This window comes from Loxodonta africana, chromosome 7 (assembly GCF_030014295.1).
Source record: "Loxodonta africana isolate mLoxAfr1 chromosome 7, mLoxAfr1.hap2, whole genome shotgun sequence".
Classification (NCBI taxonomy): Eukaryota; Metazoa; Chordata; class Mammalia; order Proboscidea; family Elephantidae; genus Loxodonta; species Loxodonta africana.
Genome location: NC_087348.1, coordinates 77,235,005 through 77,262,359, shown reverse-complemented (window position 1 = coordinate 77,262,359; position 27,355 = coordinate 77,235,005). Strand labels below are relative to the sequence as shown.

At 43.7% G+C, this 27,355-nt stretch overlaps 2 protein-coding genes across 2 annotated transcripts in view; both read left to right on the top strand.

Annotated features, from left to right (window-relative positions):
• SYT9 (synaptotagmin 9) overlaps positions 1 to 6,748 on the top strand; it is a 204,666-nt gene extending 197,918 nt beyond the window's left edge. The window contains exon 7 of the mRNA XM_023550893.2: positions 3,352 to 6,748. Coding sequence (XP_023406661.1) covers positions 3,352 to 3,360 — 9 coding nt within the window. The 3' untranslated portion in view covers positions 3,361 to 6,748. The remainder of the gene's footprint in view (positions 1 to 3,351) is intronic.
• A 15,928-nt stretch (positions 6,749 to 22,676) lies between these two features.
• Positions 22,677 to 27,355, top strand: part of OLFML1 (olfactomedin like 1) — a 30,618-nt gene continuing 25,939 nt past the window's right edge. Inside the window, exons 1-2 of the mRNA XM_003412042.4 lie at positions 22,677 to 23,380; positions 26,127 to 26,415. Of these exons, the coding sequence (XP_003412090.2) occupies positions 23,240 to 23,380; positions 26,127 to 26,415 (430 nt within the window). The 5' untranslated portion in view covers positions 22,677 to 23,239. The remainder of the gene's footprint in view (positions 23,381 to 26,126; positions 26,416 to 27,355) is intronic.

Below are 27,355 nucleotides of genomic sequence, written 5' to 3'. Positions count from 1 at the left end.
ATTTCTGGCAGTTCTCTGTTCATGTACTACTATAACCACTTTTTAATGATCTTCAGCAAAATTTTACTTTCTTCTGATATTAATGATATTGTTCAATAATTTCTGCATTCTGTTGGATCACCTTTCTTTGGGATTGGCACAAATATGGATCTCTTCCACTTGGTTCACCAGGTAGCTGTTGTCCAAATTTCTTGGCATAGATGAGTTAGCACCTCCAGCACTGCATCCATTTGTTGAAACATCTCAACTGGTACTCCATCAATTCCTGGAGCCTCGTTTTTCACCAATGCATTCAGTGCTATTTGGACTTCTGTCTTGATCACATGCTACCTCCTGAAATAGTTGAACATCTATTAATTCGTTTTGGTGCAGAGACTTTGTGTATTCCTTCCATCTTCTTTTAATGCTTCCTGTGTCATTCAGTATTTTCGCCGTAGAATCCTTTAATATTGCAACTTGAGGCTTGAATTTTTTTCTTCATTTCTTTCAGCTTGAGAAATTTATTTATTCTCGGTAGCCTGAAGCTTTTCTTGGTTCCTTGGAGTTCCTTGGCTTTTAGATGATCCTCACATGGCATCTGTCTTCCCCGTGTGTGTGCGCACGCATGCGTGTATGTGTGTCTAATCTGCTCTTTTTATAACTCAGAAATGATTAGCTTTAGAGGCCACCCTACTCTGTAAAATAAGACCCGTTGCTGTCGAGTCAATTCTGACTCATAGTGACAGAGTAGAACTGACCCATAGGGTTTCCAAGGAATAGCTGGTGGATTTGGACTGCCGACCATTTGGTTAGCAGCCAGATGCTTAACCACTGTGCCACCAGGGCTTCTTGATCTAATTTACATGGCAGTGAAATCCCTATTCCCAAACAGTATTACATCCACAGGTATAGGGGTTAGAATTTCAACATATAATTTGGGGAGACAATTTAATCCATAACAATAAGGCTTTGTAGTGTATTTATTTTGTTTGGTGGTTGTTTTTTCCCAGTCTCTCCCCCACCACAAAAGACAGAAAAATAAGGCTGGACCGCAGAATAGTTCACCCATGCCATATTAAAATTGTCCTTCTTATATGACAACAAACCAATATTTTAGCCCTGGCTTGTATGTCTCACTTTTGCTAGGATGAGTTAGTTTTTAAAAACCTGGTAGACATGACCCCACTGCTCTGCCAGATGTACTGAAACTGCTTTATCCTACCATCTTGTGGCCTATCAGACCAGAATATTCTGGGACCTTAGAGGAAGGCAAAGGATGCTGGGATCAAGCAGCGTCATGTCAAGGAAACTCACCCAGCTGAAGGGCTTTCCCTGAAGAAGGGAGAGAATAGTAGACCACTCCACTTTATTCCCAGGAGCTGAGATTTATTCCAGATAATCGCATACACTAGGAAATTCACCTAACTAGCAAATCCTGTCTATGAAGGTCAGGTTGGAGCTGTGCCATGATTTGATCATTGGCAGCATGGCCTGTGTTAGTGGTATCCCTGACTTTGAGGGCTGATTAAAGAATGGCTGAGATCATAGCCTAGCCCCCTAAGCAGGCTTTGAACAAGGCTATTACTAATGAGGTATAGAGTTGGTCTCAAAGGCTGGACCCTTTGGGAGAGCGATCCTCAAAGCATACTGTGAAGGAACTACTGAAGTGATCTCAGGTAAAGCTGAAGTCATGACAGGGAAGAATGAGGTTGTGCACAGAATTGAGAGGGGAAATGAGATGCACATGCAGGTAGCCAGGGGAATACAAAGAAATGGAATAAAAACCTAGGAAGCAATAAGTGAAACACGGCATCTACTGCATGCTACTAGTTTGGACTAGGCTTTCTTAAAGGCACCTCATCTGACTAGATTTTGAGTGTCTAGACTATGAAGGCAGAGTCTCAGATGTGTAGACTGGGTCTACAGAGTGAGTTTAGGAATGATGTAACTGCTAAAGCTTGGACTTTGCAGTTATGTCTTGGGTTCATATCCCAGCATTTAGTGACAGTGTGACTTTGGTCAAATTAATCCCTCTACGTCTTTTTATCTTCCAGTGAAGAGCCTCATAGCATCATTTTCAAGATTTGTCAAGTTTATTTTCTAGTGCCTGGTACACAATAGGTACTCAAAAATGAAGGAATGGGGAACATGACCTCATTGGCTAATAGTAACACAGCTGATTCCAGACTGCGTTCATTGGTGGGGCTGAGCCTGTCGACAGTTTGCCTTTGTGACAAGGAATGTCTCAGGGCCTGGCAAGCTGGGCCTGCAGGTCTGGGCCTCATAGCTGAGAGAGGAGCTATGGAAATAGGGGCCTGATGTGGGTGGTGGGTTGGAAAGTAGAGTCATTGGGAGAGCCCCCCAGAGCAGGACCTGATCTGGGAAGCTCATATTTGAATCACACCATAAGAGAAATCAGCATTTGCTCTTTACTCCTAGATTCAGAAATGAATACCCCTTTTCCCAGGGGATATGTATTCACACACTTTAAAGCCAATGGTCAAATTTGGACATGGCTTTCCTTTTTTTCCCTCTACAGTATAATCTCTGAATTTTATTACTTCCCCTAAGTTATAGTCTCATATGTGAGTGTTTGATTTCTGAAATGCAGTACATACATTTCAGTTTGAGAATGTTTACTACTCTCCCAAAGTTTATATGTGTATTCTTTTTATTATTATTTTATCCATGGAAATGACTCCAGTTTTCTTTTGCTCTGTTACTACAGCATTAATACTCTTAATCTGTACTGGAAGATGTCCTAAGTTTGAAGTAAGTTTAATGCTGGGCCAAGTGTGAAACACAAGAGATCCTGCTAGTCAAAGTCTAGGATTCCATCGTAAGAGAGCCCACCCTTCACAGCTTGGGAACACAGAATGAATGTTTCACCACTCAGACCCCCTTCCTCAGTTACTTCCTACCACTCCACTCTTCACACTACAGTCCAGTCCCTAAATTCTTATGTTTCCTCCAGTGTCCCATGCCCTATCCTGCCTTTATGTCTTTGCACAGGCTTTTTCCTCTGCCTAAAATGGCCTTTGCCCTTCTCTGCTTAATAGACCCCTTTTTAGCCTAAGTGACCTAGCCCCTGCGGCTTATCCTTCCAAAGCCTCTCTGTAGACTCTCTTCCTCGATCCCCTTCCTCCTACAGCATTTTATACACACCTCTATTTTTTTTTTTTTTTTTTTATCCAGCTTCTTACGGTGTAATTCTCCACTGTGAGTCCTTTGAAAGCAGAATCTGTGTCTCACTTACGGTCTCTGTATCCCCAGCATCTGTCACATTGCCTGGCACTTGTTTGACACACATGAATGAAATGTTTGTTAAATGAATGAAAACCAAAGCATTCTTTTTGTTTCTTCTTCCTACAGAAACGATGACTGTGGGTAAGAGGACTGCTTGTGCTGAAGACACAGTAGGACAACCATCTTACAAACACCTTAAATAACTTCTCCCATCCAACAACACCCGGACGACTACAGTGACCAAGCCCTCAGCTGTAACCACAGCAATAACTGACCTTCTTTCCAGATTGGGTTTGGTGAACATGAATGGTCCAGCCCCCTTCTCCAGGTGGCCCAAGGTGGTGTGCTGCAAGGGAAAGCATGTCTTTCATGGTCAAGAACCAAGATGGGACTATGGAAGAAACCAGTAGATAATGTGAGATTACTGAGAGCACCAAGAGTACCAGAGTACCAGGACTCTTAGTGATTGATTGATATAAACCCCCTGGTGGTGGGGACACAGCAGTGCCATGGCAACAGTTACTCTGACATGATGTTCATTATTTGCCAGAATGCCCTGGAAGGACAGAATATTTAAAAATATATCCAGGTGCTAAGTAGGCAGCAGATCTCAATTCACAATGGACTACCTTTGAGCTAATGACTGTTTCCAGAAAATACTCTTACCCCAAGAAGTACTCCAGCTTTGCAAGGAATGACCCCAGGAAAGTAATAGGGCAAGTAGGGTATTCCCCTGGAAAAAATCTAGGGCAAGTTCACAGCAAATTCACTGCCCCCACCCATGTACAAGGCAGAAAGTACTAGCTGATCATGGCCCTCTTTTCTGCTAAACCCAGATTCTGAGGAGTCAGAATCCCCAACACAGTTTTCTAGGTAGTCAGCAGCTACTTGCTTTTAACTGGTGTTGGCATTAGAATGAAAGTTAGTTTTCATTCCTGTTAGAGAGGGATATATCTCAATGGCACAAGCAATCAGAATTGTCATTTCCCATGTACATTTGTCCACTGAGGGAGCAGCCTCAGAATTAGGTGTATCATTGTGTGAGAGGAAACCAAGGAGTGATAACAAACATCCCTGAGGGAAGGCACAGCCTTTGGGCCTCCTTGGCCTGAGTGCCTTCTGGGGTTTTTCCATACGCAACGGCCCAGTGGCACAGCCTTGGGCAGCACAGAGGTTTCCTTTCCACTTCCAGTCACATCCAGATACTTTCACAGCACTTGGGGAATGGAAATACCTACAAGAGTGAAGGTCAAGGGCTCTCCCCAGGTATCTCATCCATTGCTCAGTCTCCTTTATGACAGTGTCCACCAACCCACTGCCAGCTGTGCTCCTCATCTCTGCTTCTGCCTCCATACAGATGAAACCAAAGGCCTCAGCATACCCTGGGGAAACTGGGGGCTGTCAGTTAGTGGTCCCCTCTCTCCTGCTGTGGGGGCAAGGCACCCCCATCCGCACATTTGCACCACTTCTCTAAGATAATACTTCCTTCTTCATACAGTTCCTCTGCAGAAGAGTCCAGAGTTGGATTATAGTTTCCCTTTCTGGAAAGCTCATTATTTTCATTTGAATTCACATTTCAGCATGAGACAAACTAGGTAGAAGCAAGATCATTACATGTCTTCATAAAGTTCTTGCTGCCACAGCTGCCTAGTACAAGAACCTCTACCCTGATGTCAGATCTAAAAAGATGGATGGTTGTCTGGGGTCAGTGTTATTATACTCAAGCTTCATGCATCCCCTAGCCTGCCTAACCCATTTCCATCTCTGATTGGCTTTCAACCACGGGGATCCAAAGGTTCTGCCAATGTCTGATGACATGAAAAGAATTCAACTTTCTTTGCCCAAGTTTCCTCTCCTCCCACCCCTCCTCACTCAGGCATCCTTCACCATATTAAAGTTTAGAACCAAAGTATGAAGGGCTAGTGTCAGCAGGATAGTCAGTGGAAATGTTTCTAGAGTCAGCAGAAGAGCCCAGAAGAATGACCTCAGAGAAGCCAGACTGGCCCCAATAGGTATCAGGCAGCCACCCCCAATAAACTTTGACATGTTCTTGGCAATGGGAAGCAGGGTAAGAGATCCTGGGGCAGCTGTGCCTATTTTTCCCCGCTCCAGGATCTTCCTGCCCAGAGAGTTAGCAGCCGTGGGGTACTAAGGAATTGAGTATGCTGCTGACTTGTTGGTGTGAAACAGAAGGTGGCTTTGTAGAAGCCAACAGGCAAAGGGGCCTGTCCGCATGGCAGGCAGGTGGTTAGGAAAGCTTTGCCTAGCCAGTCCAGCTGTGGCCACAGGCTGGTTCTAAACTCCCTGAGCCCATCTGCAACTCTGACTCTGTTCTCTTGCATTTTGTTTGGTTTCCCATTAGCTTCCTAGTAAATGCTCCTTTTGAAAAATTTCCACTTTGTCTCATTGAATTTGGGGGGAAAGGGATTCTCCAACATCTTTTCCAGGATAAAAAAATAGAGAGGAAAATTAAAGTACCTTGAAAAAATGGAAAAGACAGTGGAAAGAGAAACACCTAATTCAGATCTTAGGAAGAGACCTCAGGGAAAACAAGTACCAAGAGATGGGGAGAAACTAGGTGTCTTCCCCCAGCCTCTTGGTACTGATTCTCAGCTTCTTCCTCTTATTGCCTCTGTCTTTAGGAGGTCTTCTGTAGGTGTGTGTTGTTGGCAAATCACCTTCCCAGCCAGTGAACTGGACACATTCAGCAGGCAGTGTGATAACCAGAAAATACACTGCTGTGTGGCCAGGAGTTGAGGGGAAGGAAAAGGAGCAGTGTCTACAATGTGAATGTTTTCAAAATGCTCCAACAATCATGACTCAAAATGGTATGATTTAGACTTCATGGCCATCAGTTAGAACTATGTGTCATGTGAAGAGAAGAAAGTTACACTCTCACACTGAAGCCAAGGAGTCTGACAGAATATAGATATGAAAAATGTATTGCTGTCTTCATGGCTATCCTGTCCTGTGATGGTGGGTGTTATGGTTATCTATTGCTATATAAAAAGCCCCACAAAACCTAGTGGTTTAAGTATTAATTTATTACCCCTTATCATTCTGTGGGTTTGTTGGGGTTAGGTAGGTGATTGTTCTCCCAGTCAGATAGCAGCTGTGGCTGGAACCATCTGAATGTCTGACTGGGTTAGGTGTGCATGATGGCTTCTTCATTCACATGTCTGCCTCCTCATTTGGGATGACTGGAACAGCTGGAGTCTCCTTGGCCATCTCTTTCCACGTAGTCTCTCCACATGGTTAGCTTGGACTTCTTCACAACATGGAGTTCTCAAGTTAGTCAAACTTCAGACTTCTTACATAGAGGCTGGCTACCACCAGAGCAAGCATTGCAAAGAGGCCGAGGTAGATGCTGCAAAACCAAAAAAAACAAAACCCATTGCCATCGAGTCTATTCCAACTCATAGTGACCCTATAGGACAGAGTTGAACTGCTCCATAGGGTTTCCAAGGAGCGGCTGGTGGATTTGAACTGCCAGCCTTTTGGTTAGCAGCTGAGCTCTTAACCACTGCACCACCAGGGCTCCATAAAGTTCTTCTAAATAACCTCTGAAGTAACATAGTCATTTCAGCCACATACTGTTGGTTAAGAGCAAGTCATAGACCTAGCCTATATTCAAGCGGAAGAGATTACAGAAGAAGGGAATATCAGAAGGTGGCTTATCAAGGCCATCTGTGGAGACAGTGGGATGGGAGCTGGGTTGGGGAAGTCATTCATAGGGCTTCTTAGCACATTTAATGCTTAATATGTGAGGTGGGAAGTATAGCAAGATGGGTAATAGGGAGTAGAAGAGAGAAGTGAGAGCTATCCATGAACAGTTAAACAGAACATAAGCTAGAGAAAAGCACTGATTATACGGCTATGGCATCTTGGTGGCATAGTGGTTAAGAACTCGGTTGCTAATCAAATGGTCAGCAGTTCAAATCCACCAGCTGCTCCTTGGAAACCCTATGGGGCAGTTCTAGTTTGTCCTGTAGGGTCACTATGAGTCAGAACTGACTCAACAGCAATGGGTTTGGGGTTTTTTGGTATATGGTTGTAATTGATAGAGTTTACAATGTCACAAGAAACCCTGAAGGAAAAACATGATTCCGATTCTACTGACAGCTCAAAAGTTTAAGTTGGGTGCCTTTTTTATCTCATCTCTGAGCCAAAGTAATGGTGCAAACAGTAAATTTCCGTGCTTAAGAACGTTGCTGTTAGGTACCGTCGAGCCAGTTCCAACCCTCAGCAGCCCTATGCACAAGAGAACAAAACACCGCCTGGTCCCGTGCCATCCTCACGATCATTACTCTTAAGCCCATTTTTGCGGCCACTGTGTCAGTCCATCTCATTGAGGTTCTTCCTCTTTTTTGCCGACCCTTTACTTTACCAAACACGATGTCCTTCTGCAGGGACTGATCCCTCCTGACAACATGTCCAGACTCTGTGAGACGTAGTCTGGCCATCCTTGCTGCTAAGGAGCATTCTGGTTGTACTTCTTCCAAGACTGATTTGTTCATTTTTTTGGCAGTCTGTGATATATTCAATATTGAATATATGCTTAAGAATATACTTAGAGATAAAAATACTAAGTAGAGATTATCTGTCCCTTTTCTTAAAACTTCACTTCAGGAAGAATTACTGCAGATGATTGCGGGGAGCGGGGAGAACTTACCAAATCAAATTTGAATGAATGTAACCCTTCATCAGTTGCTTCCTTGCATGAGGTCCCCACATCACTCATGTTGCCACAGTGCCTTCTCCAGTCTGTCTCTCCCTCCCTTAAAGTAGTCCTGCCATGTGGAATAGTTAGGGTCCAGTCTACCACCCTTCTTTCCACCCTAACTTCCTCCTAATTCAACTACCTTGATTAAAAAAAAAAAAAATTAGAACCTTCAAAAAAGGTTTTAGAAAGTTATTAAGTGAATTGAGAAAAGGACATGAATATGGATGTGCATATGGCCACAATGTCTGCAACCTCTATATGGGTCCTGAGAGTTCTATAGGCCTTTTAGCTGTCCACGGCCACCCATTCACGGAGAGCCACTGGAGGGGGGACAGTATTGGGAGTGTCCAGCCTGGGAGTGTCCAGCCTCTGGAATTGCCACCTGCACTCAAGCCTAAGAGGATGGCCCCACCTGTGGCTTATTGTCCCCCTCCAGATCCCTGGTTAATGTCTCCCCCTCTCTCACAAGTTTCCTGAGCTGGTTGCTAGCATGGAGCACAGCCAGAGGCTGAGTGGCCAGTGAAATCCTTTGAGATGCAACTTTTCTCTCTGACAGGACCTTCTCATTCTTCCTCCTCTAATCCTCTAACAGGGCCAAAGAGGAGTGATAGCCCTGCAATGGCCTTTAGCAGTCACCTCCAGGTACTTCCCTAGCCAGAGACCCAGTGACACCTGCCACAGAGGTCCTGCTTTGTTGAAGGGACTCTGGTATGTCCCAGATATGCACTTCCTGGAGAAAAGGCATGTAAGAATGAGGCCTTTCATTGATAGCACATATCATTCCACCTTCTATACAACTGCGTTCCAAGATAAGCTGATCTTTGTGGAAGAAGTGAGAGAGTAAAGTTGAAGAAAATAAAATAATTGGAGAGAAAAACTGCCCTGCGAGTTGAGAAAGTGAACCAGGGAAGACCTGCAGGAAAACTCAAAGGATAACAGAAAAAGAGAGGGCTGGCTTGCATTGTAGAAGCTGCAGAAGGTCAGTCCAGGTCCTCATCTCTAAACCCAGGGCAGATGTGAGGCAAAGAGAGGCTCTGAGTAGCGCCACTGACTGATCTGCCTATGGCTTCTCTAATGTCAGGTGTCACGTTCACTTCACTCAATCTTCTAAGAGATCAGATCAAGACCCTCCCAAGAACTTTGGCAGGAACCCACTTCTTTCTTCCACCCAAAAGATTCAATTGCCACTTGCTGCCTAGGCTCCCTGGACATGGGTTGTGAAACTAAACCAGCAATATAATCACCCCTGTCCCCTCACTCACTCTGTCTTCCCACTTGTATGTGTCCAGGTGCTCTGGGCCTGGGAAAGATTAAGGCCAAGTTTGAAAATAGTCCCCAAGGCCTTTGAAGATTGGGAGCCACACCTACAATTTGACTAAAGTCACCTTGGCCAAGCCTCAGCAGCATCGGGGTCCCCCAGCTCATTGAAAGGCTAGTGCCAAACTTTCCCAACAGATGCTGACTCTCATGGCATCTCCTCCTGGTAGGAAAGGGACGAACAGACCGAAGGGACATGGACCAGAGATACTGTCCTCTTCAGTCATTGCTATTGCTTCCCTAAACTCGATCAAATGATAGATTTCTCCTTGAAGTACAGATGAGTGTGGCCAGACAACTGAAAAAAGTATGTTTATCAGTATGAAGCTTTTTTAATGATAATTAACATTGCAGTTTATAGTTTATAATACATGGTGTAGTTTTTATCCTTTTTTTTTTTTGAAAACTCAATTTTTTATTCCAAACCATAAAGGTAGTAAAAAAAAAAAAAATGTTAATTTCTTCATGGCTCAATACTAAATTTTTCATACTTATTATTCCAATAATTACCCATCATATTGAAGTTATTTCCAAACCAGCATTGGACATAGGGATATTGATGATTTTTCCTATCAAGTGAACATCATGTCCAAGAAGATAGTGACTTCCTCATAAAGACAATTTAGATACATATCTTTTTTTGTATCATGGCAGCATCTGGGTTTGAATTAATGAAAGAAAGGCAATTTCTATTTCCCAAGATCAAAGCTTTTAGAGAATAATAAAATGAAATCATTTCTTCAAATAGCCTAGGACCCTTGTGTTCAGGGCTTCAGAGATGAGTTTCTGAACTATATAAGCCTTCCATAAACAAGTTCTACCTTCATTCCAAAAAAGTAATTCATTTTTAAAAAATATCTTTTGCCCCTTGAGGAATTTTAAAATTCTTGTCAAAAATAAAGCTTCCAAACAATTCTTATCTTAAAAGGGCATCAGAAAATGGGAGCAATATAACTCAATAAAGGCATTACCACAAAGTGTACATTTTTTTAAGGCTAACAAATGTTGTATCCCTGCCTGCGTGTCCACAAACTCAGATTTGGAACTCCACTGAGGACTCATTGGGTCTGCTGGCTCCAGCAAAGCTCACAGGCTTTCTTAGCCAAGCAGCAAATCTGTATTATGGCCCAACATTATGGCCTGTATTTTCCAATTGTGTGTTTTGAATGGAAAACATTAATATAAAAATGTCCCATGCAGCCCTGGACCAAGCTCCCTCAGGGAAAGAGGGTATCTTGGCCATCACTTTACAAAGTACAAGGAGCGGCAATATGCCATTTTCTTCATTAGATCTCTGGGGGTTGAAAGTATTTCAGCCAAAGTAAATATTTTTCTAAAATAGATATTTGTTTCATCTTGTTCTCTGTAAAGTTAAGTGTCACACAGTCTTGAACAGCACTGATAGGCTTTGAAAGAATTGTATTTGTCTACATAAAATTAACAGGAAGACATTTAAACTTTCCCTTCTAATGTTTTCCACACCGAAAATCAATGTTGAGGAGCCAATGGCATTTATGTGTGATGTGCAAGTGGCCCTGGAGGATATGTGGGATGAAGCTGCCTGTCTGTCTACTGGGTGGACCCCTTGGCCCTTCCTAGTACTGTTAACAACTGCCAGCCCTCTTCACGGTGACTCCTGGCCTGAGGAGACTCTGTCCCGGGTATAGCAGCTCCCTTAGCAGCTGAGGCAAACCCTCTGGAACTTCTGGGTCAAGTAATGCTATTTTGGCAGCAACTGCCACGTGGGTTTTGATGTCTCCTGGCTCTGAAAGATGTTTCCTTTGTTTTCTCAAGAAAAAAAAAAAAGCAAAGGAGGATGTTTCCATATCACCAGACAGAATAAGGAAAAGAACGACCACTGTGTGTGTGTGAGTGTGGAGCGGCATCCCCTAGAGCCAGCTCAAACGCAGCATCCCCATTTTTTTTTTGTGTATCAAAATTGACTGATTTTGGATTTTTAGAGGAAGTAAAGATGTAAATTCAAAAAATGTAAAACAGTGGACTCAAAGGAAATCTGAGGGTTCTGCTTTTGACTTTTAAGCCTGAAAAGTTGAAGATATTATTCAAATTTTTATTATATCCACTCGACCAAATATTGACATTTGGCTGAATTGGTCCATTATGTAAATTTCCCCAGCCCACGTAAAAGTAGCTGAAGGCGGCTGCCTTCCTAAGAGACTGTTCCCCTGCATGAAGCCTCATCGGGACCAATGCCCCCATAGGGTCCTTTCTGGTTTGGAAAATATCAGGCTCGGGAAACCTCAACAGGGAACTTCAAGCCTTCTGATGTTTCCATGGGAAAGGCATGCCCTTATAGAGGAATAAAAAAAAAATAGAGGAAGGCGTTTATAAAAATGAGGAAAGATTCCTCCACCTTCCTTCAACTCATGACCTTTGTTGACTCCTGGGGGACAAGGTAAACCACTGGTTTGGGAAAGGCAGATTTCAGGCTTGAAGCTGTAATTACATATGGGTAAGGGCTGGGAAGGAAGATCAAACTTTTACCCATCACTTAAAAACTATTCTGGTGCATGATCTCACTGCTTTGGGTTCTAATTATAAAATATTTGTCCTACTCTGGTAAGTGGTAGTAGTGGTGGAGACCAGTTGACCCCTAGGAGATACAAAAGGAACTTAGTTACCTCCTGAAAGAATGTTGGTTGGAGACAGGCCTGGCCTGCGGTGGGGCTAAGGACCTGCTCTACCAGTGACTATCCCTGAAACCTTCCTACTATGCTCCAGGCCCTCGAGGGTTTTCTACCTAGCCTCTCTTCAGTGGATTTACATTTTTTAACAAGTGTCCTGAAATGAATTTGATTTTGAAAATTTCCTGAAAGCCCTTTTAATGACCAAAGATGTCTAATATGCATCATAAAACCAGAACTGGCACTGGAGGAAATTCCATTTTTACCTAAACACCAGCACTGGTTCTCTTAATACACCCACAAAGAACTCATCATAGTCTTTTTAAGTGAGCTGAAGGGAGGGAAGAGAGAAGGGGCAAAGAAGGCTCCCTGGAAGGAAGGCTTTTTAACAAAGAAGTAGGTGTGAGATAAAAAAGGAAAGACAGCCTTGTGTGGTTGGCTCTCACAGTCAGGGGCAGGAATGAGGGAAGTAGGCAGAGCTGCCTCCTTCCCTGGCCGTCTAAAAGCAGCAGCCTGTAATCCCTTGCCTAGGGCTGTGATAGAAACCTTTATCCCTGGAAGCTGATGAGTTTGTCCACAGCTCTCAGCCCTCTGCTTGTAATCATCCACAGAAGTGTCTAGGAACACCAAGAGTATGAACCTTCTGGCACTGCCCACCTACCAGGCCCGCATATGTAGTTGTTGGCTGTGTGGATTTCTAGGGACTGCTGCCCTATTGGCTCCAGGAACAGTCATCCTTATGCCTCAGGCTACATTTATAAAAATAAAACCATTCACTCGATCCTATCCATTGGGTTAAGAATATTAATCAGATTTATCGAGGGTGGGGGAAGCAATGTTCATGGGTAATTTTGTAGACAGAATGAATACATTTTCATTCACATCTGAAAAGAAGACTACTATCTTGGCCATAGTAAGAAAATTGCCTGAAAAATGTCTGCCCTCTGGTGGCTAAAGGCCTCCAACAAATAGTTTGTACAAAACGGGCCCAATGTTTGGGCCTTGAACACTGAACTGAGACCATCCAAGGGCTACTCTCTGGGGACAGCAGATACCACTTGATCTTAAGTCCTGGAGCTCTATTCCAAAGAGGCTAAACATTGATAGAACCCTAGAGGCCTTCCTTGGCCTGCTCAACTGACACCAAGGGTGGGCCTCTAGGGTTCTATCAATTTCTCTCCAAGGGGAGGAATAAAGCCTGTGTAAGATCCAGCTTTGCCACACATGCCAACCGCCCTAGCCCTGGGGCCAGCTTAGGAAGGAACCCTGTGCAGGAAACCACCCAGTAATACAACATCATCTCCCAGCCACCAAGCCTTCTCCAGCTATAGTAATACCTTCCACAAGAAATCACTAATCCACATCCTGCCCTCATCAGTGGCTCCCTCTAATTAGTCCCCTCTCCCCCAATATGTCCATCTCTACTCCCAGGTCTGCTCTGAGCTGTGTGAACAGGCAGTATTTCAGAAGCTCTTGGCAAAGATGGGGTTACCAGGTGTTGAGGAAACAAACTCAGAAGGGGCCACCTGAGCCCAACCAGCCACACCTGGTGTGTCCAGGTGATGACTAGGACCAGTTAGGACCAGCAGCTGACCTCCGGGGAAAATCAGTTCATAGGAAAACTAACTAACCACGTGGGTTTCAAAAGCCAAATCATAATGATCATGATGAGAGATTTGAGGAGTTCTAGGAACTCTGGGAGCTGGTGAACATGGTTTTTATTTCAAAAAACAGAGTGAGGCTGTGACTGTTTCAACAGGTGAATGCTGGGAAGGCAGTTGTTCCAGTCCTGGGGGTGTGAGAAGATAGGGCCAAATTCTTTGCCTCTGGCAGGGAACACCACCACTGCCAACCAGGGGCCACTTGAGAGGATTCTGGTCAGAAAGCATTTCCAGCAAAGCAGGGGGAGTTAAGGAAAACTGTCCAAAACTAGAAGACTGCTCTGAGTAGACTCAGGCCAAGAGTGAGGAGGGACAGGAGGAAAATGGGGGTGAAGGGAGCATCTTCGGAACTTCTCACTACTGTCAAATCATGATGCTATCAATAAATGGAAAGATCGGTGACTCACAGCAAAGGGACTGTGTGAACAGAAGGTAGCTAAAGGTACGTCTGACAAAGATTGGAGATATCACAAATGCCTGTCATTTTAGGTTAGTTTTATGGGGTCTTGCAGGGCGTTCTCTCCTGACTTCCTATATTCTAACACAAATCACTGAAGATTTTAAGCAACTCCCCAAATACTTCACTATCAAAAAGAAAAATATCAATCTGCCTCAATAACCTCTTTCCAAAAATTCTCAGTCAGGAAATCCTTCTTAATATCTAATGTAAGTCCTTTCTACAACATATCTATCCCTTTTTATTACAACCTGAAACAGCATTTACCCATTATACCCATTGCCATCAAATCGATTCCGAAACAGCATTTAGTCCCTATCATATCCCACGGACCACTCTATCCCCTCAGTCCCACCTTCTTCCCCTCCTCATAATCCAAAAGTTATAAGATGAGAGAAGCAAATTAGTAAGAGAATCAATACATCTAGGGGAACACTACAGTACTCAAGAAAGAAGGCTGCTTAAAGTCCCCTGAGCACCTCTCTGTCACAAACAAAAAATTCCAACCCTCACAACTGTTGTTCTCTAATTGTGCGTGTGTGTGTTTTCTAGTAAACTATAAGGTCCGAGAGGGCAGAGGCATATCCCCTTATTTTCACAGCATGTTGGCTCAAGACTTCAATAAGGATATACGCCTATAACTTGGCATGCATGCTTATTATAAACTGTTCTTTCCATTCTTTTCTGTCACAAAAACCAATCTCCTAAGGAGTCTTGCTCTGGTCTTTCTACCTACTGAAAGGTACTAACCCTGAAATTTTTGCCAATTAATTCTGTATTTCAGCCTAGCCACTCTTATTCAGTGTCCCTTTGTCTACCCCAAGTGGTCTGAAGTATTGAGGTTTGATTGTCCTTGCAAAGTTCCCCCTAGACAACCAGACTAGAGGATTCAAGTTTATCTTTTACTGTCTCTTTGGAGCGGGGGGAAAATGAACAAGGAAGATGGTTTCCTCCTTGAAATGTAGAAGGCTCTCTGGGACTTCATGTGGATTGAAATATTCACAATATTCAAGAATGAGATATTTTTTTACAGCCCAAGAGGAAACAAGATGAACCTCAAGCCCTGAAAAGCCCTTCCCAAGTTTTTCTGCCTGCCAAAATTCTGTTCTTCCTTTGAGGGCAGCAATGTGGCAGAGGCTGGTGGGGGTGGACAGCGCTGGGGCAGAACTCAGAGATGAACGGAGTGAGATTTCCAACAGAGGGTGTACGTGAACATCCACCCCCACCTGTCTGGGCAGGTCTCACAGCGTTGTATCGGGGCCACAAGGGTGGGGTACCCCCTACCCATTACTAATGCTCATGACCTTAGAGGACAGAGTCCAGAGGTCATGGTCTGGAAGGATGATGGAGACTGAAAGCTCCATCAGAATAATGAGTCCAATACCAGCTACACATGCTGTTACAAAGTAGAGCCAGGTCATGAACCCAGAAGAGGGGGAGACACAGAGCAGCTGAGCCAGCAAAATAGGAGGCAGCCAGGAGAATTTCTGAAGCCTAAACTTAAATATAAGCTCAAACTGGACTACTTTACATGCCATGAGGCAGTGTACTAGCACAAGAATGAGTCTCTTTTATTTAAAAAATTGGACAGAGATAGAGGAAGGAAGATAGAAAAAATACATAAAAAGTAGACCCAGGAATTAAAAATCCCTAGTAGCCCTTACCCAGTAAGCACCAAGGCAAACATCTCTACACACCTTAACAATCTCTGAAAGATCCCAGTACATGATATGATAGCTATGTTCATAATGGTCCTCTTATGTCATTAAGAAAATAGTAAATTGGCTTTAAAAACAGAAATAACATATTTAAGGTTAAAAAACATTTTTGGCATTTTTTAGGGGGAAAGAAAACTTGTGTTTTCTGAAAATTTATGCAGAATGATTCACTGCCCGTCAATAATAAGAGAAAAAAGGTGTTATGTATACAACATTGCATGACTTATAAATCTGATGCTTCTAAAGAACTTTGTCGTCATGGGTATGTAGGATATGTTGAACCATCAAATCTGTCTAGCTTGCTAAGGGCTAGAAGGCACTGGAGTCTATGCTAAAATCCATAAATAGGGTCTCTATAATGGAGCTGAGATGTTTTTATGCAGCCATGCCAAATTCCAGGTGCTGTTCATACAGTCCATCAGGTAATCTGAGAGGCCGTCAGGTGATGCATACTGGCTGCAAGGTGGAGGAGAGTGTGATTTAAGTCAGGGGCCAGTTCTGGAAGCAAATATGAAGCATTGAACCCAGGCCAAGAGAAAAGGTGCCATTCAGGAGTTGGTCTATGCAAGAAGGTGGTGTCCAAACAAGGCTCAAGAGCTGAGTGGGAGACATATGGCAAAGGCGAGCAGGGTAGCAGAGATTGAGCCCAGAAGAGTCACAATTCGGAGAGGCAGCCTTGCTGGCCAGAGCTACATTTAAAGGACTATCTGTGCCACCCCCTGCAATGGGAATGTGCCCCACACACGCGCGCGCACACCCATCCACCCTACTTCTTTGCCTATTTCTTACTTGTATTTTAGATCATAGCTTACATGTAACTTACTTACAAAGCCTTCCCTGAGCCTGAGGAATTTAGACTTTATTGGAGAGGACTGGCAGGCAGTCAAGGCTAAGCAGCGGAATAACATGATGAGGTTTGCATGTTGATTCCGTCACCCTGGCTGCAGTTGCATGATAGGCTAGAAGGGGTCAGAATGGAAGCTGCTGTAAACAACACAGGAATCTGGCCATCAACCTTGACTTCCCCCTCTCTAATCATTTAATCAGAAACCACGTCCTACCAATTCTACGTCCTAAATTTTTCTCAAAGACATCCATTTAGTTCTCTCTCCACTGACACTACCTTCGTTACGACTCTCATTGCCTCTCCCCACATCATTGTAACAGCCTCTGAATCAGTCTCCCACACTGAATTTAGCCTTCTTGTCCTCTAATCTGTCCTTTGTCTGGCATCCAGAGAGGTTACTCTAAGACACAAATCTATTCATGTTACTCACTTACTTGAAACTCTCTAATGGTTCTCTCATTGTTCTTACCATAACACCTAAAGTGTTTGACATGTCCTACAAATCTGGCAAGGTCTGGCCTCTGCTTATCCTACTGTAGTGGACATTATGGTGAGCTGTCCAATTCTTCCCTTTAGGACAGGGACACTTGTTACCCCAGCTATGTGAGCATTGCTGCTAACAGCCCACAGCTGAGGCCTTCTTCAGCCCCTCCTCCTCAGGAGCAGCCTTATCTAACAACTGCTTGATGTAGACTTGCCAAGGCACTGTCACTGTCCTCAATTTGGGACATACCTAAAGATTCCTCCTCGATCCAGAGCTCCCCATGGGATTGGTTGAGGTCTTTGTTGCAACTGCATTACAGTTTAACTTCTATCTTTGCTCGATCACGATGCCTTCACTCACTCCCAGGCGCATGCAAAGTGGTCTCAGAGTCTACTGCCTGGGGTGCTCTACCTACAACACTTTCCCAGCCTCATCGCTCACTCATAGAAAGTTCACACAGAAATTCCTTAATTCCACTAAATGCTTTCTGATTTTTTGCTCTTTGCATATACTGTTGCTTCTGTCTAAAGAATATCCCACCTCTCCTCTCCCCTATCTACTTCATAGGGCTAATTCCTATTCATCCTTCAAATCTCAGCTTATATGTCACCTCCTCTGGGAAGTCTTCCCTGATTTCTCCAGCCCACGTGCCCCACTTCCATGTTGTCATGGGATCCAGTACTACCTCTATCATTGCGTAATTGAAATAACTATAATTCATTACAATGATGTATCCTTGTGATTGTGTCCCTGTGATGGTTAAGATTGTGTGTCAACTTGGCTGGGCCATGATTCTCAGTGTTTTGGCAGTTGTACGATGTTGTGGTCACTTCTGTGTTGAAATTTGATATGTGATCTTCCCCAAAATGAAATCTGCTTAGCGGTACCAGTTGGGCCGGGGCCTGTAGCAGCTCAACCCCTCCCCCTCAGCCTTCATCTCTCTGCCCTCCGCTGCCTACTTCCATCCTACTCACCTTGCCAAGGCTTTTGACTGGTTCTGGATCCTGTGCTGCCTCTTGTTCGTCTGACCTCCAGTTCTTGAGACTTGAGCTAGAAGCTTACCTGCCGATCTTGGGATCCGCTGATCTTGGGATTCGTTGATCTTCACAGCCTGTGAGCAAGAGTCCTGCTCTCCCCTCTGTGGATCTTGGATTTGCCAGCCCCTGCACCTACATGAATCAGGTGAAGCCCTGTGGTCTTGCCTGCTGATCTTGGTATTCATCGACCTTCACAGCCTGTGAGCAAGAGCTCTGCTCTCCAACCTGCCAATCTGGGGTTTGCCAACCCCTGTGGCTACATGAATCAGGAGAAACTCTATCCTGATCTACGGTCTTGGGATGTTCCAGCTTCTATAATCGAGTGAGCTGTTTCCTTGATATTAATCTATCTACATATATATTTTTTTATATATATATTTATATGCTTTACTGATTTTGCTTCTCTAGAGAACCCAGCCTAAGACAGTCCCCTACTAGGCAATACCCTCTGAGTCTATGTTGTCTATCGTTGTATCTCTAGTGCATAGTCCTATACCTGGAACATAAAAAAAATAAATAAATAACCCCTTGGCACCGAGTTGATTCTGACTCATAGAGACTCTGTAGGACAAAGCAGAACTATCCCATTGGGTTTCCAAGGAGTGGCTTGTGGATTTGAACTGTCGACCTTTTGGTTAGCGCCTGAGCTCTTAACCACTGTGCCAATGGGTACCCCCCAAATGTTTATTAAATAAGTAAATAAAAAATAAGAAATGAAGAGGCCCTAAGTCAGAAAATATCAGTGGGATAAAAGAAAAGGGAACGGATTTGAAGTATACTTAGGAGGTAAAATTAAAAAGTTCTTGGTAAATGATTAATTGACTGAATATAGGAATAAGAGTGGGGAAAAAGTCTAGAATGACTCCTATAGTTCTACATTAATAAGTAGGTAGAAGATGGTGCTGTCTGCTGAGACAAAGAACACAGAAGAAGTATGAGTTCGCATAGAAAGAGAAATATAGAAGCAGGCCAAGTTTGAGATGTCTGTTCAATATCCAGGTGGAAATGTCTAGTAGGCAGGTAGAAATAGAGTTTGAAATGCTCAAGACTTAGGCCTGGACTTGGAAGTCATCAGTGTGTCACCCAGGAAGATCCCTTACCAATTTATTTCTTACCAAGAACATCCCAGAAACCCTCATTGGAATCTCTCTCCACTTTGTCTCATGGTGCCTCCTACTGCTACTCGGATGGGTGCTGTATCTCTTCTCTTCCTCCTTCCACACTGCTGTCCCAGAGGCAGCCAGCCCACACCTTCCCACCAGAGTACCAATGTCCAGCTTCCCCTCCAATTTCCAAGATTTAGACTTCAAACTATTATGGAAACAGACAAGAGAGAAAGTTATTCTGCCTGGGGTGGGGGTCAAGAGGTGGTATGAGGTTTGAAGGATGAGGTAAGGGTTCACTAGTTACAGAAAGGAGAAAACTCCCAGCCTGAAGGACCCAGATAAACAAAGACACCACAATGCTGAATTTCATGGAGAGTTTGGGAACAATTAGATGTGGCTCTTGTGGAGATTGAGTGTGGGAAATGGTAAGAGATAAAGCAAGAAAGGTTAGGTCAAATCGTAAAGAGCTTTTGTTTTGGCAAAAAACCAGCCAATGCTTTATCTAAAGAGACATAGATAGGGAATTAGAGTCTGCTCCAATCACTCATGCAGGAAACAACGCAATTACTTGTAAAAGGGTGGAAGATTTGAGGATGACGTTAAGGCTAATAGCTATTAGGCAGGGGCAGGATGGAGAATAAGAGATAAAGGGGAAAAGCTGGGGAAAAAGAGACAAGCAGAAAAAAGAGAAAGGAAAGAAATCCTGTTCAGATCTAAGTAATGGATTCGAGTATCCTAGACAGGGGGTTCTGTGGTGAGCTGGGCTCTGCGTCCCCAGAGTTTCCTCATCAGTCTGGAGTCGGTCATCACCTCTTCGTAGAAAGGAGGGTGCTGGGAGCAGAGAAGACTCTAGAAATCAGGAGATCAGTTATTATGGAGGCACAGCAGCAAAAGGAGCCTCAAGTGATGAAGGTGGCAAAGAATTCCAAGAGGAACACGGAGAGCTGGGTGAGATCAGCCCCGGAGGGCTAACTGGACTGGGCATCGATATTCCAACTGGTCATTTAGGGAAAACTGTCAATGCAGGTCTTACAGGTCAAGGACTAGTGAATCCGACCATGTTGAGGAAATAACAGTGGATATCAAAGGCCTTATGTTTCCCCTCTCTGGATACTGGGCAGGAAAGTAGAAGGCTCAGATACTCGCAGAGGAGAAAGGAGGGGTCACTGTGCTTGGTCCCTGTCCTCACTAGCTTATAGTAGCGGTCAAGGCCAGAAGTTAAATGTTAAACTGCAGCCTAAGGTGTCTAAGCCATCTTTCTCATTTTCACCACCACAGCACCCATTGAACCAGGCCAGCTGTGAATAAAATGGCTACAGCTGGCTACTATGAGTCAGTCAAAACTGTGACTAACTCCAAAATGAGCTTGATTTTTCCATATGAAATTTCTGGTCACGAGAACATGAGGATTTCCACCAGGGCTTTGAACCAGTTCATTCCAGTTCAAACCCCTGAGAATTTGCATTTCTAACAAGTTCCCAGGAAGTTATACATAACAATTACTGGAGGATTTTGTTCAAATGTAGATTCTGATTCAGTACATCTAGGGTAGAAATGCAAATTCTCAGCAGGGAACCTGTTAGAAATACAGATTCTTAGCAGGGGTTCAAACCAGAATGAACTGGTTCAACGGCCTGATTCCACTCCAGGTCTGTCCCATGGCTCATCTCTCCTAAGGGGCTAGAGGTGCCCCTGTGGGGTTTGCTAGCTGTGTTTGGAATCACAAAGAGTAAAGAGTAAAGCAAAACTAAAACTAGGTGTGGCCAGTGAGAGCAGAGAGGCCAAGTTTGTCCCTTTGAAGCTGGTGACTACAGAGGGAGAGGTGGGGGGCCTGAATCACTGGTGGGTGGCGAGGGAGTGCCTGCAAGGTCAGCCTGGAGGGCTCTGCAGATAAGCATTTTGAAGCCACCCCAGACCCATGAGGCAGCGGCAGCTCTGGAAGCGGCCCGAGGACTTGTCCTGCAACTGAAGCCTCCTGCTGTATTCCCTCTTACTGACTCTCCACTACTTCTTTAGTGCAAGCTGCATTATAAAATTAAGGTAAGCACACTATAAACAATTAATAATGCCACCAACCAAAATAATTGTGATATAATCAGAGTTTTCTTCCACTGGACTTTATCCATCTTGGTTCAAGTCTCAAAGTTAGGAGTCAAGGTACTTATAGAAGAAAACCACCCAGAGCACCTTTAGCATAAGACTTGATTTGAAAATGCCTGGCATGAGAAGTTTCCGAAAGAACACTCTAACTTGGGGAAGGAGGATGAGTCAGGCAAGACTTTTTATAAGACTTTAGGAGGAGGAGGAGTCAGCTGAAGTCCAGCCAGTTTCTGGAATAGTTCAAAGATGATTCTTAGAAATAGGAAGAATTGTTCTTAAGGATGAGCAGCTATTGTTGGGGCAAACTGGAATTTTTCCAAGGGAGTAGGGCGAAACGGTTAAGGGCTAAAGTCACATGGAAGAAGGGCAGGGAGGAACAGATATTGGGGACAAGAACATAAGAAAAAATCTGTCTTTTGTGTCTCTTCCAGGGACCCAATGCAAATCCACATCCCATAGTTGCCTCAAACCTTCCCCACTTTGGTAGGTGATTAGAAAAGAACTATGGGTGAGCCCATCCATAGAAGAAGAGATTAAGACAAGCAGTGACCTGGACAGAAAAAGCAAAATTGGAAGATTTTACCACTTTGCCCTAGGAACATGATTACCTTCAACTAGGGGGGAGGGGGAGGAGTTGGGTCCTAGTTATTTCTGATCTGCAGCTATAAAACCAGTTGCCATCAAGTCAGTTCCAACTCATGGTGACCCCATGTGTGTCAGAGTAGAATTGTATTCCACAGGGTTTTCAGTAGCTGAGGTTTCAGAAGTAGATCACCAGACCTTTTTTTTGAGGCACTTCTGGGTTGACTTGAACTGCCAATTTTTCTTTTAGCAGCTAAGTACATTAACAGTTTGTATCACCCAGGGACTCTGACCTGTAGCTATAACCCGTTGTCATCGAGTGGATTCTGACTCACAGTAACCCTACAGGACAGAGTAGAACTGCTCCAGAGGGTTTCCAAGAAGCGCCTGGTGGATTCAAACTGCTGAACTTTCAGTTAACAGCTGTAGCTCTTAATCACTACGGCACCAGGGTAGCTATAACCAAAAAAAAAAAAAAAAAAAAACCCAAACCCATTGCTATTGAGTCAACCAAAGGACCTCCTTAAAAGAAGTTTCATTGCCTGATGGCTTGGTCCTGGAAGCATGACCCTACCAATAACTGTTGGCTATTGTGAGCTCCATCCTGAGATTTCTCAGCTGTCAGTCTGGGCTCCCAGGCCTGTAAGCCATTGTAGGTCTCTCCCCAAGCAGCAATCCAGCTCTGTGCACTGGCGGTTCAGAGATAGGAAGATAGTAGTTTTCCTTTTTCCATGCTGTGCCTTTAAGAGCTGCAGGAATGCAAAGGGAGTCTGGAGGAGGGGTGGGGTCTCCCAACAGGACTTCTGGGAAAAGGATCCTGGGAATTTTTGCCAGAAACTAAACTGAGATTTCAACTCTGAAAAGTTGGGGTGGTTTGTGTTGTGTTAGGTCTGTGATTGGCCTGTAGAATCTACCAGGGAGGTGGAAAGCAAAAGTAAAAGAAACGGCTGGGGGAGAGATAACGGAGGGCACCCTTCCCCACCCCCACCCCCAATACACACACAAACCCAGGCCTGGAAGAGGCATGCAACTATACTCTGGGGAGGGCAAGGGTGGTGGCAACAGATGCTGGACCCAGGAATCTCTCTGCACCAAATCTCCCTGCAAGGCCTCCAGGGACTAACTTACCAACAGCTGGACTTGATCACCAGCTTGCAAACTGAGATCATGCATCTGGTGGAATAACAAGCGGAGTTTGCTCTCCGGCTGTACAAGACGATGTTTTGAGAGGATTTGTCACAGCAGCAGACAGCAGGACAAAAAGCAGGAGCTACCACCACTTGGGCCCTTGGTTCTTCCCTGAGAACTAACTACTGCATAACAGATTGCACCCCCGGATGGTTTTTAGGACAATGATGGACCTAAGGGGAGCCTCTGCTTTCCTGGTTTTGTGGCTCACAGCTTTTCTCCTTCCACCACAGCGTGCCCAAGACCCAGCTATGGTGCACTACATCTACCAGCGCTTTCAAGTCCTGGAGGTAGGTGGCATCTGTGCACCTTAGGCGGGGAACATGGCTTCCAGAAGTCGCCTTATTACCCACACTTCCCTATCGACAGGAATGTATTTTTTCCAGATAGTAAAGGATAAATGAGGAGTCCCTGAGTGGCGCGAATGGTTAAGCGCTGCACTTCTAGCCAAAAGATTGGTGGTTTGAACCCACCCAGAAACTTCTCGGAAGAGAGGCCTGGCAGTCATCTTCCAAAAGGTCACAGACTTGCAAACCCTATGGAGCACTTCTACTCTGCACACATGGGGGGGCCATGAGTCGGAATTGGTTCTGCAGCAACTAACAACAACAAATAATACATTGCTAAACTTTCGCTTTAAAAATTATTCATAGGCTAGTGGTTTAGAGCACCAACACCAGAGTCCAGGTTCCACCATTCCCAGACCTTGAATAGATGGGTTCCTTCTCTAGAAAATGAGGATAATAACATAATTAACCTATTAGGCCTATCTGAAGATTTAATAAACTAATCCATGTGTAGAACATTGCCTGGCATGGAGGAAATTTCCAAAATATTGTTACTATTGAATAATTCATTTCTTAAAATATGAAAATTAAAAGTTGGTGTCACTCTTTCTTCTTATTTCACTATATCAGGATAATAATGGGTTTTAGTTTTAGTTCTTTTTTTATAATCAACTGCTAGGTCAGTGTCAAAAATTTCCATATCACTGTACTGAGAAACCAAGTCTTGGCTCCTTTTGCCAAACTGGATTTGAATTTAGAAGTGAAAAGATATCAGTGATGTTAAACAGAGAGAAAGTGTTCGGGCTCTCTCACCCAAATGCTGCAGCTACCACCTCATTAAAATTTGCAAAATCAAGCATTTTTAAGGCACAGACCATGCTCCCGGGGACAAGAAGCACTAGCCTTTGCCACACCCCTGACGTTGACATTAACTATCTCATACTCAACACCTTGCTTTCCTACATGTTAAATTCTGACTAATTACATATCTTCTTTCAAAGACACCCTTATTTCCAATATTTGTTTTGTATGTTTTCCAAAAAAAATCTTCACATCCAAATTATTTGGTCACTGTAAAATCTAGTTATAGTCACAGTAAAATAATTCCACAGTGCCGACTGAGAGCATTTCCTAATGTTGTCCAGCCCACAGACTGAGGGCTGGAGCCAGTAGATGAAATGCTCCTGGACAGGTGGCCTCTTGCCCTCTTGCTGCTTCTTTACTTGCCCTCTCAGAGCTCCCTCCTCCCCCAGCCTCACCTCCATACAAGTGTCAGAGTCATGTCTGTCTCAGTGCTGCTGTAACAGAAATACCGCAAGTGGATGGCTTTAACAAACAGAAATTTATAAGTCCAAATTCAGGGTGCCAGCTCCAGGGGAAGACTTTCTCTCTCTGCAGCTCTGGGGGAAAGTCCTGACATCAGTCTAGGTCTAGCAGCTTCTCAGCACAGGAACCCTGGGTCCAAAGTGTATGCTCCGCTCCTGACACTTCTTTCTTGGTGGTGTGAGGTCCCTTTGCTTCTCTGCTCAATTCTCTCTTTTATATCTCAAAAGAGATTGACTCAGCATACAACCTGATCCTGTAGATTGAGTCCTGCTTTACTAACATAACTGCTGCTAATCCTGGCTCATTTACATCATAGAGGTAGGATTTACAACACAAAGGGTAGTCACATCAGATCACAAAATGGTAGACAACCACACAATGCTGGGAATCATGGCTTAGCCAATTTGACATAAATTTTAGGGAAACATAATTTACTCCATAACAATGCCTAACCCTGGTCCCTCTGTGTTTAGCACCGACTTGCCCTGGAATCAGGGCTAGCCAAATCCCTCCAAGTTTTCCCCTCCAAGTTTTCCTCAAGACCGTGAGAGTTTATGTCCTGCATATATGTCTGCAGACAAGTTGCTATTGGTTAATGTAGATTCATAAAAACTCAGTGATGCAATCCACATTGTGAAGGTGTGTGTTTTAGGAATAACAAAGAGGAGATAGGGACTTAGGGAATTATTCTCTCTTCTCTAGTTGACTCCAAAAGGAACAGACTTACGAACTGCTGTTCGGAGTATAAATGTTTACAATTTTTATGGAGAACATTTTTGTAAACTGTCAGATGAGCTTTAAGTGTAAAAATAGCCTTTAACCCACCCATTTCATTTCCATTCTTCATTCATTTATCCTTTCATTCAACAAATATTTACATAGTACCTACTATGTGTTAGGCCCTGTTCTAGGAGCTAAGGAGAGCTTACTTTTGGAAATATATCCTAAGAAAATAACCAGATAAGTATGTGAGGCTATAAATACAAAGATTTTTTTAGTATCGTTTGAGGGGCAGAAAAATTAAAAACTATGTAAATGTCCATTAAAAAGTCTAATAGAATAAATAATGAGATATCAATTCCATAGTCATCAAAATGTCATAGGTATATATTAATTGGTATTGAAATATGTTCATGCTATATCAGCAAATTAAAAATATATTTTAAAACATACATATAATTACATCATATTTTATAAAATATGTATTTGTATGCGTATTTGTATGGAAAATCTTTTTTCAAGGTTATATACCAATGTATCAGTAGTATCTTTGAATGGAAGAATTATGAGCGATTTTAATTTTTCTTCCTTTTTGATTAATAAAAAACTGAAATCTTTTTCTATGAATGATAGCTATTTATACTATTTGAATAATTTAAATAACTAGAAATAATTGACTTGGGAATTTATTTTCTGACTGAAGCAAGGGCTGGAAAAGTGTACCCAAGCAACAAGGGCATACATTCAAGAATTTCGAGAGTTCTCAGAAAACATATCTGTTATGCTGGGAAGATGTTTGACCCACACAAGGGAGTATAAGAATGCGGTAGATAACTTGCAAAAGAGAGTCGAACGTGCCCAGCGGGAGGTTGACTACCTAGAGTACCTCCGGGGATCTGACGTGTGCGTGGAATCAGAGGACAAGATCCTGGCAGAAAAACTAATCCAAGAAGCTGAAGAAGAGAAGCAGATCCGGACTCTCCTGAATGCAAGTAAGAGAACTGTGTCTTTTACTACCCCTTCTAGGGACTCTCACCCTCAGAGAGACGCAGAGTCAGTGCAGTCAGGGAGTCTGACTAGTATGGGAGTTAGAACTGGATGTGTGCTCTCATGTGCCTGTGCCAAGAGAGGAGCCTTATCTGAGAACAGGTGTCAGAAGGAAAATCCGTTCTCAGAAAACCACTTTTCCGTTCATGGGGAGTTCCCAAAGACCCTGTGGAAAGTCAGGGCTACAGAGTGTCAGAGTTCAACCCAGGGAGGCCATATCCTGATAGACCTTGCTTTGTGGAGGGATGTGGTTCCAGATCATTCCAGGAAGAGCAGCAGGTTGGTAGATTCTACATCTAGCACCCTGGGAGTAGGGAGCTGTGGCAAACATGCCAAGCAACAGTCTGCAATCAGAAATGATGACAGCCAACCCTCAGGGCTGGGAACTGCAGCAAATTATTATCGTGTGTGCTCTCTGGGACGGTGTTATCCAGGGGATTTGTCTCCAAATTTGTGGTCCATTAGAATCACTTCCGGGCCATTAAAAAGAATGCCTAAGAGCTCAAATTATAATAATAAGTATCAAGCAACAAAAATATAAATGAGAAGGAAAATTTCCTGTGCATGAGTCCATTTCATTAAAACAATGATGAGGAGTCAAGCCCCACACCTCAGAGTCTGTATGTTGAGGTCTCATTGAAAATAGGAAGGCTTTATTTGTATGCTAGTGCGGGAAACTCCATCAGGGAAACAAGACAAACTGAGTGCCGTCATTGTACTCAAGGTATCACATATGGTCTTACGTGATCTCATGATACTCCAGGGGCCCTTATAAGAAGAAGGGTCTCCCAAAAGGAGGTGGCACTTGATCCAAGTTTTGAACAAAGAAGTTAGATTGGTGAAGAATGGGCAAAGGGTACTTCAAGTGAAGGCACAACAAACACA